The sequence below is a fragment of the Phoenix dactylifera genome, chromosome 7 (assembly GCF_051530095.1).
Source record: "Phoenix dactylifera cultivar Ajwa chromosome 7, Ajwa_hap1_PhDact_Kaust_v1.1, whole genome shotgun sequence".
NCBI classification, from domain to species: domain Eukaryota; kingdom Viridiplantae; phylum Streptophyta; class Magnoliopsida; order Arecales; family Arecaceae; genus Phoenix; species Phoenix dactylifera.
Genome location: NC_143196.1, coordinates 30,827,329 through 30,836,913, shown reverse-complemented (window position 1 = coordinate 30,836,913; position 9,585 = coordinate 30,827,329). Strand labels below are relative to the sequence as shown.

General features: G+C 39.8%; 1 protein-coding gene across 1 annotated transcript; it reads right to left on the bottom strand.

Annotated features, from left to right (window-relative positions):
- Positions 1-302: 302 nt before the first annotated feature.
- LOC103702683 (DNA binding / DNA-directed RNA polymerase) lies at positions 303-7,591 on the bottom strand. The gene is made up of 5 exons (XM_008785220.5): positions 7,147-7,591; positions 6,269-6,421; positions 5,855-6,187; positions 709-1,167; positions 303-623 (listed from the first exon to the last, which is right to left on the bottom strand). The coding sequence occupies exons 1-4, from the start codon at positions 7,516-7,518 to the stop codon at positions 733-735; spliced, it is 1,293 nt and encodes a 430-aa protein (XP_008783442.1). The 5' UTR covers positions 7,519-7,591; the 3' UTR covers positions 303-623; positions 709-732.
- Positions 7,592-9,585: the final 1,994 nt, after the last annotated feature.

Here is a 9,585-nt window from a genome sequence, read left to right as displayed (position 1 = left end):
TTCAAGTTTTATAATAGCAGAAAACTGTTTAATAGGATAGAGATTACAATCATCTATACTACTTTACGTATCCAATGTGGTTACATTTTTAATCAGATAACAGTAAACTGTAGAGAAATCTTCCTTCCTTAGGATGGGCTTATATCAATAATATCTTATTTCCTTTTAACCGTGTTCCTAATCCTTGTGTGCCACAGCCCAATCACGTTGGCCCACTAATCCACAATTCCCTTTGTCATGATACGCGTTCTACAGTCTTTACAAAGTGAACTAGCCAGGAACAGAGGGCTTTGCAGCAAAAATAAAATAATAATAACAGCTCTGATAAATAAATATATACCGACTTTAAGGGAGATAATTTAGGAAGAATTCATGAGAAAAAGCCAGCATACAAATGAAAGAGACTAATAACTGTCAGACCCTTCAGCAAAGACAGGTTCCAAGACAAAAAGAAGAGAACAGAAAGCATTGAACCACTATTCAGAGAACACCGGTCTTCTTTGTTTTCCATCGCCCTTCTCTAGGTCCGTATCCTCCAAACTTTGTTCGGGGCGTGCAGCTCCACAATCATGGCACGCATCTCCAGTTATCACCCTCCCGAAGTTTCATGAAACAAAATATTACTGCAAACACAAGGTATTGCTGTCAAGATGTAAACTGAAACAAAATTTAAGGATCTCATTCTCTATTTGCTGTCAAGATGCATGCCTCATCCAATCGATAAGAAGATGACTACCGCCTTCGACGATTCCTTCTAGACTCTGGGAATTGAAGAGGAACAGGAAGAGTCATGAAAGCTTGTTGAAAAGCAGCGTCCTGAAAGAGCTTACAGCCCAATTGCAGATAGTATGGTTTTAGAGAGTGGACAGTCATCTTCAAGTCCCTTGCAATATCAGATGGATCACTGTGGAACTTGTCCACAAAAAGTGTGAGTACCAATATGTAACCAATGAGAAGTTCTTTTTTCTCCATAGATACCAAGTCTGAGTCTGGATTTACAAACATCCTCAATAACTTTTGATATATAATGCGTGGGATCTTGGGACCACCTGCAGTCATGCCAACAAATCTGGCCTTATGTTTAGAAAATCTTATTCGTCCCCAGAAAGCATGAAGATGAGTTATGTATGACAAGATGCATGCAAGTTTCTCCTTTTCTTTGTCATCCTGCACAGGAAGTTAAAAGATAAGTTTTTCCCAAAGAAGACAGGTTTTCTGAAATAATATGAAAATGACAACTAAAAAGAAAGCAGGGAGAAAGAAGCAAAAAAGATGTCTTCCACAATTCTTATACTTTTGGACAGCAGAGAAGAATAAGACACATGCTATTCACAACCTTCCCATAATTCCAAAGGAACATAACCAGTTTCATACATGCAAATCCAGATTTTCATCCTACTCTACTATCGCTTCAATTTGCAGACACACAGTGAATGTCCATCAGACAACATGGGCGTTTGAATTTGCTTTGTGGAAAAATTCAACATTAAAAAGAGCATTAACAAATAGAATTATAACAACCAGTTCTTGCAAACTACCAAAAATAGGAAGCTAATTAGATTTCCAACCTAACTTGCAGGCTACACTAAATAACACGATATTTAGGACTTCAAATCAACTTCTATAAGAAAGAAGCAAGTGAAATTTTTTAATTCCTCCACAGGTCCTTTTCACACAACATAAGATATGATTATATCTCTTCTCCCAAAAATTTCCTGAGGAAGTTTAACTCGGTCGATAAGCTTAAAAACAAAGTGCTCCATATATCACAATCAAAAGAGAATCGCCTTTAAACTTTCAATATCTTTTACTCATTTCACCAGGATGAATTGCTTTTACCTTCAAGTAAGATGAAGAGGAGCTATTGCCTTATCTAGACTGAAAATTTATTTAGCAGCCATATTTTGGGCCAATTTGAGAAGAATGGACAAATGTTCTAGGCCTTAACAAGGGTGCTAAACTTGCTTCTTGCAAATTTCATTCAAGTGACTAACAATTATTTTAAATTACATGGCAGAAAAGCACTAGTAATAATTCTATGGTCAAACTTGCAGTGTCATGGTTTCCTGCCATGAGGAAGAAGTATGTCCTTTTAATCCATAGATATGAGAAATCTGTCCAGTTTAAAAATAGATGATATTTCTCTAGATTTGACATGATAATATTCTTTTTCATGAGTAGAAGTTAAATCTAGTCATTCATTCTCAAGAATTAGAAGCACTCCACAGCAATTTCCCTGCAGCTTCATTTTTCTCCCAAAACATATACCTGATCACCGAGAAACCTCCTCCAATGCAGTCCATAGGTAGTGGGACCCCACAAGACAAAGGCATCAATGCCAACAATCAAGAAGAAAAAGAGACAGAGAAGTGCAATGTCCATCAAACAGTCTCCAATGATATTTTGAATGTGTATTCAGGATGCAGCTAACCAAGGTCCCATGGTGAAGAAAAATTACCAACATCTATAACAATTGAGTTGAGAATGCCCTTAATATTCATTTTATCCATAATGAAATTTGTACATTATAAACTATGGGTCTGTTTGGCATCATTGTCGTTTTTATATTTTTGTTTCTCTACTAGTTAGTTAAATATTGCATGGTAATTAATGCTGGAGACTGCTTTTGCCAAGAACTACTGCCATTCCTTGCTTTTATTTTCACTCTTTTTTTGAAAGCAATGAATCTTTGCTTCAAAAACTCCAAAAAATTTACAAACAATTTCAAAAAGCAAAATGGTCTCATTATACATGCTTGGCCTAGTTCTTTTTTCCTCTTAGATTTTTGAAAATAAAAGCACCACACTGCCCTAATTGTTCTAGTGGAATTTCCTATGAAAATGTATTAATTTATACTGAACCATTTTTGAGTATCATAAATGCTAATATGATCACTTAAAACCAGTGTTGGATGGATATGGATACGAGAATTGGATTCATACATGTGTCCAAGAGTTTAGCTCGGCCAAAGAGAAAAAAAGAAGATACAAGGATACATGAAACAATAATTTTAAATATTATATAAAAGAAAAAATTAGAAGATACTTTTGGTTAAGGGCTTTCACATTCTCAACATCTTAAGAAAAAGGATATTTTGCAAAGTTATTTCAACATCTACCCCCTTGACCAATCTCCAGAAAAGAAAAAAAAAAGGTCATCTTCAATATTATTATGGTGTGTTGAATTCATTAATGAAAGAATCAAATTATCCACATTTGAAAGGAAGAAAATAAAAAGATAAGTATCCAAGTATCTAATGGGTATCTGATTTGGATACATATCCGACATGTATGCTTGGAGCTAGACAAGAGTGTCCATATAAAACAACTTAAAAACTGCACGACTCAACATTAACCATAATATCTAGTTCCTTTAGGTTCATATCAGGTAGAGAGATTTTTTAATCAATTTTAAAGTATGTGATTTTAAGGGCTTCAATGCCTTAGGACGTGCGCACACAGAGAGAGAAGGAAAGAAATCAATGCAGTAGCATCTAGCCATTTCTTGATGCCATATTGTCACAACTGCATCATTCTAGCAGCTACAAGTAATGCCTCTCTCCATCTGTATGTGTGCATTTATCTGCTTCTCCGCTAAAGGCAGTGATGATCTTCTTTGGACGCTACTTTCTCAATTCACTATTTCCCATTTTTATGCCGGACCAGAGATGGTAAGTAATGATGGTTATCTAAAGATAGGAAGCCACTGTACCCATGAATAAGGAAGCCCTCCCCCACAGGATAAGATAACAAGATCATATTCCAAAGTCATTTGCGAATCATATGTCTACTCAAGGGAAGTCCTTTTCCTTCTGAGGGCAATTTTGTGATTCTACAAGCTTCTCAATTATTTTTCAGAACCATGAAGAATCATGGGATCAAAAATCTCGCCCAAATCTTAACAGGCACATGCACAAACTATTCGATGGATGAGACACGGTTATATGCAGGAAATATTTTTCATATAACAAGAGGATATATGACCTGAGGGCAGTTCTCAGCTCTCTTTCCAAACAACAAATCAGCAATTATGAAGATCATTAAACATAGTATGGTTATAACTCAATAATTACTCATAGTTTCAGGAATTTCTTATTCCACCATATACTTGTTAGATTAAGAAAATTAAATAAAGAAAAACTAAGCAAAATAAAAAAAAATGGTGACATCAAAACAATTAACTATCTTTTGACAACTCCAGCTAGGCTAGAAAAACTGTGGTTGGGCAGGCTAGGGGGTCAATAGCAGCTTGAGTGGTTGAAGATGGGGAGGCAACATGGAGAGAGAAAGAGAGGGGGGGCAGGGGCAGGGGAGAAGGGAAAGAGAGAGAGGGGAAGGGGAAAGAGAGAACTAGATTATTTATGGAGGGCCTGCAGATAGTCATAAGATATATGGGGATAGGAGGAAGAGAAATGGAGAGGGCTTTAAACACTAGCTACTCACCATATAAGCTTGCAGCTACAGGCAATGCCAGAGAATGGTAAAGTGGGGTGGAAGAGGGAGAAGATAGGACCAGAGGAAGGGGGTTGGAGAAGATAGACAACATGGGCCCAGAGTTATGTCACCAATACCCAATTGCAAGCAGATACATGCAATGGTTAACAGGAGGGTGAAGAAGTGTGAGACGTAATAGATGGGGTCAAGGTTGGAAGAGAGGAGGGGAGTTGCGGGTCTATGAGGGGGCAGAATTGTGGAGGGGGCAGGAAAAGCCAGAAATGCTAATGTTGGTCTTCGGCAGTGGCAAGGTAGCGTCCATGGAGGTGGGAGGAGAGGGAGGGAAGGATGGGAGGCCATTGCAGAAGGAGAAGCGTGGGGTAGGGAGGAGAAACGAGAGGGGAATTAAGAGAGTATGAATAAGCAGGAGATGGGAAGCAATTGTTTCACTTGTCTAAGGACAAGATAACTAGATATTTTTTCCCACTCGGCCTCTCTTTTTATTATCTTTTCACAGTGAATCTCGATGTGTTGATCTGAGAGCAAGAAAGATGAGCAGTCAAGCCTCAATATGGTCCATGCACTCTAGCTTTTCAATGTTATACACAAACACACATGAATATGAATTACACAATTGACTTAGGCTAACCTACTTTGTCAAGTTAGGACCAAAACTAGAAATGGGACAAAGAAGGTTGGGTCCCAGTTGGATGTTTGGTTGGGTTTAGGTCTGACTTAAGTTCCAAATCAGTTCCTAGACTGCCTTAACTACACAAGTCCATGTCAGCATCAGCTTTGGCCCAGCCCAACTGATTGCCACCCCCTGACATTTCTTCAAGGGCACTTATGATTCTAGGAAAGACTATTGAAGGTATACTTTCTCTTCTCCACCTTCTGAGATATTCCTGTTAACAGGGAAAAAATGCTTTAAACAGTTAATATCTGATGATTATAACTTGTCAATACATTCTAAGATTAAGATTCCACCAATTCAAGTCATTCATGTAATAAAGTTGATGAAACAGGCCAGAGTGAGGAAGCAAAACTTTTAGAGGGATTAAATACAAAGCGATCAAAGCCCTATGCCAATGGTTGATGTCATAGATCTTTAAAGAGCACAAAGATTTGTGAATAACATTATAAAATGAGATCATAACCATCAGTATGCTATAAAATAGTGCGCCAATTGAGATACCAAGGACACTACAGATTAAATTATAATATAGCATACTGATGGTTATGATCAAATTAGCTACAGATTAAATTATAATATACCGAGGACACTACAGATTAAATTATAATATAGCATAACACAAAGAAAATATTTAATTATCAAATTAGCTAATAAATAGTTTTTAAGAAAAAGTATAACTATAAGAAAAATTATATCAAGTGGAAAAAATCAATTCGAAGAAATTTACCTGAACCTCCCTTAGCTTGTGTATGCGATTATAAACAAAAGCAGGATAAGATTTCGATGCAAGATCTTCCCCGTATTGCAAATTTTCTAGAATATCCAAAAGGTAAGCCCGTTCAGCTCTGGGCATAATCTCATCCAATAAATATGCTTTCTCCGGTGTATTTGCAGAACGATCATGAGGTGGAATATTAGGAACCGCTGCTTCTTTAACATCCTCAGGAGCTTCATTATCTACGTCATCATCATCACCACCACCACCAAGATTTTCATTTGCTAATTGTTCTTGAGTTGAAGGATCATTTCTTTGTTGGTTCAACAATCTCCATCTATTATCCTATGCAAAGTCAAATATCCACATGTGAATCTCCATCACACATGCAATGCCTACATTAAGAGGGAAAAAGGTGGAACTCACCTTGTCCCTATCCTTCTTTGTTCCATAAAGATTAGTAAGATCTGCTATCTTCCGTTCTACTTTTCCTTCAGCAAGACCCTCTTCTGCTAACCCCTCTGAAGGTTCTGTATCAGCGGATAGGTTCTTTGTCAGCCGTGGTTCCAACCTGAAGATCTGCATTGATCTCTTAAATCAGGGCACAATAGTTATAAAGATAACAAGGTATGAAAACTATATAAGTATTTATACAGACTCAGAAGAACATAGAACTTAAAGGAGCGCTATCATGATACACATTAAAATGAAATGAAGGGTTCAATATATTTTGCAGAAAAGAAAGGATATCTTCCCTTTTGAAAGCACTTAAGTTTTTCTCGACTCATTGGTTGAGCCTTGATCCTTCTAAATACTGAAATGTTAATATATCAAATATGACCCGCGCAAGGAGGGGTAGCAAACACACTGGTTATGTGCACATACATATCGACTTTGCCAAAGAACAAAAGACTGATTCACATAGATATCAGGTTATACTGTTATTCCACAAATGACAATGTAAGAGTGAAACAAGCTCAAAATGCAATCAAAACTAGAATTTAAATGATTACATTTTATCTCAAAGTACAAAAGAATCCAAGAAAATTTTGAACCCTACACAATTTTCCAAAATGCATAATTTTTTTGTTTGTTAAAACTGATGAAATGGTTACTTTTGATCTATGTACATTATTTCGACAAAGTCCACTTAAACATGAGCAGCAAATCCGAACACATCAAATTTCATAGTTTTAAAAACCACTAAGGCAACAAAGCGTTAACATAAACAAAGAAAATCTCAGCTTTACATGTCCATAATCTGAGTAACTATATAAATTCAAAATGAAACAAAAAGACGCAACCTTGTTGGCAGCGATTGGCAAGATCTTGAGAGTTTGCGTCTCCTTGTCGAGGACCCCGAGGGTGTAGGTGCAAAGCTGGGGTCCAGCTGCCTCGCCGGAGTAGCTGGTCCCGACGAACTCGACGTTGGATTCCCGGGGGCTGACGACGAGCTCCAGGCGGCTGGAATGCCTCTGGTTCCGGAACACTCTAACGGAAGGGCTACCGGCGGCGGCGAAGGCGGCGTTGTGGGGGTCGTAGCCGGAAGGGAAGTAGCCGACGATGGGGGCGATGCGATCGGTGGTCTCGGATAAGACCTCCATCTCCACCTCCACTCTCTTCCTCTTCTTCGTCGACGCCGTCCGCCCTTCGACGGCTTCCTCCATTGCCAACATCTCCCTTTTTTGCTATGCTTTGGTTTCTAGGGTTTTAGAGGGAGAGGGGATGTTAAGAGAAATCCGTGGAAGCGACCCCGCATTTTAAGCCGAGTGGTAGAAGAGCGAACCGGACCGGAACGGGCCGACCTTGAGTCAACCAACTCCGAACCGGTGCTCCCGTGGGCCGTGGCAACGTTTTGTCGAAGGTTTTTTTTTTTAATTGAACTTCAAAAAACATTGTGATTTGTCCATATTTAACTTTCTATTTTTATTTTTTTTAACTCTCCCCCAAGATTTGAAAGTATCCATATTTATTCTGCTCGAGGAGTGTTAGTATAATGTAGAAATCTCAAAAAAAAATATATATATATTTTGTAGTTTTCTCTGCCTCTCTTGCGGCACAGGATGCTAGAGGCAACGAGAAATTGCATGTTGGACACCAAATTATTTTTGCATAGATTTGATTTTTGGGTTGTTTATAGGGGCAGTTGCTTAGCGGTGGACCAGAAGTTTTTTTTTGGGTCAACCGGGACCTCCTGTTACAGTGGGGTCTTTAGAGGGATGGGAAAGTAATTTACCGTTGTTTATACATTCAAGTATTAGTTTTGAATTTTAGTACTCACTAATTTGTTGAATTTGGTCATGGTAAATGTTGTGTGAGGCTCCGGCCCGAGGACTGCAGAGAAAGAGGATTGCGTTCCTCCCGAGGTATTGTCCGCTTTGGGCGCTTCGGCCCGTGCGTCCAGCGCAGATGGGGAGAGACCACTGCCCTTTGGGCGCTCCGGCCCGCGCGTCCAGCGCAGACGGGGTGAGACCACTGCCCTCACGGTTTTGCCCTTCAAAAAGCGCCTCGAGAGGAAAGGATTTCCATCCATCATTTAAGGCACAGAACCTTTCCGCTACTAGCCGATGTAGGACTAAATTCAAGGCCCCTTCCCCCCGCAACATAGCCCCCCAGAGGGAAGGTTCTTGAGTCTCCGCAGTCCCGAGGGGTAGTCAACGGTGGGAGGAGGCGCCCCTACCTGGCGCGCCATCTGTTGCGGGGACGGCCTTTGGCCGGAGCCTCACACAACAGCATAGCCCACATTAAGCTAGCAGAGAAAGAGTACTGCGTTCCTCCCGAGATATTGTCCGCTTCGGCCCGTGCGTCTAGCGCAGACGGGGGGAGACCACTGCCCTTTGGGCTCTCCGGCCCGCGCGTCCAGCGCAGACGGGGGGAGACCACTGCCATCACGGTTTTGCCCTTCAAAAGGCGTCTCGAGAGGAAATGATTTCCATCCCCCATTTAAGTCACAGAACTTTTCTAGCCGATGTGGGCGATGTGGGATAAACATAATAGAAGAGATGTATGGAGCTTAACTGGTAGTATTTGCTCATTTGTTTTTGTTATATATGATCCATGTTATGTACCTATGTAAATTGTTGATGGAAACTATCTTTACACTTGTAACACATGGGCTGGGTCGGGTCAAGCTGTTGGTCTCACATATTGCCGACCATGGTTAGCCCAACTTCTTGCAGATGACTCATAACTTATCAATCCATCCAAAATAAGGTGCCTATGTTAGGCTGTAAGCATTGGATTTCCAGAAAATGATAGGAGGAACTCAGAGATCCTTCAAAAAATAAAACTCCTTATCAGACGAAGCAATTTCCCATTAAGTCATGTTTTCAAAGAGTACACCTGGGTTCTCCATATTTTCTTTTCCTTTTATATTTTTTTGAAAAAAAGAGAGACAACAATGATAATGATGATGACGACAGCAATACGAAAGAAGAATTTATCTTCCTTTACATGAATCCACCATTGGATCACCCACCGATCATTTTGAGATCTGTGCTAGCTGACGACGGAGTTCGGAGTGCTTTGAGATCTATGGAATGGGTGATCCAGCCGTGGATTTGCGCAAAAGACACCAACCCTTATCCACTGCACAATGCTTTTCAGCATGTATGTATGTAAAAAAATGTATATATAGCAGGAAGCATACTTGTCCCTCGTACCGGCTACCATAGTATATGCAAGTCCCATAAGCGCTGAACTGGGGAGATGATTAGCACGTGTCGGGGGACACGAGGGACCGC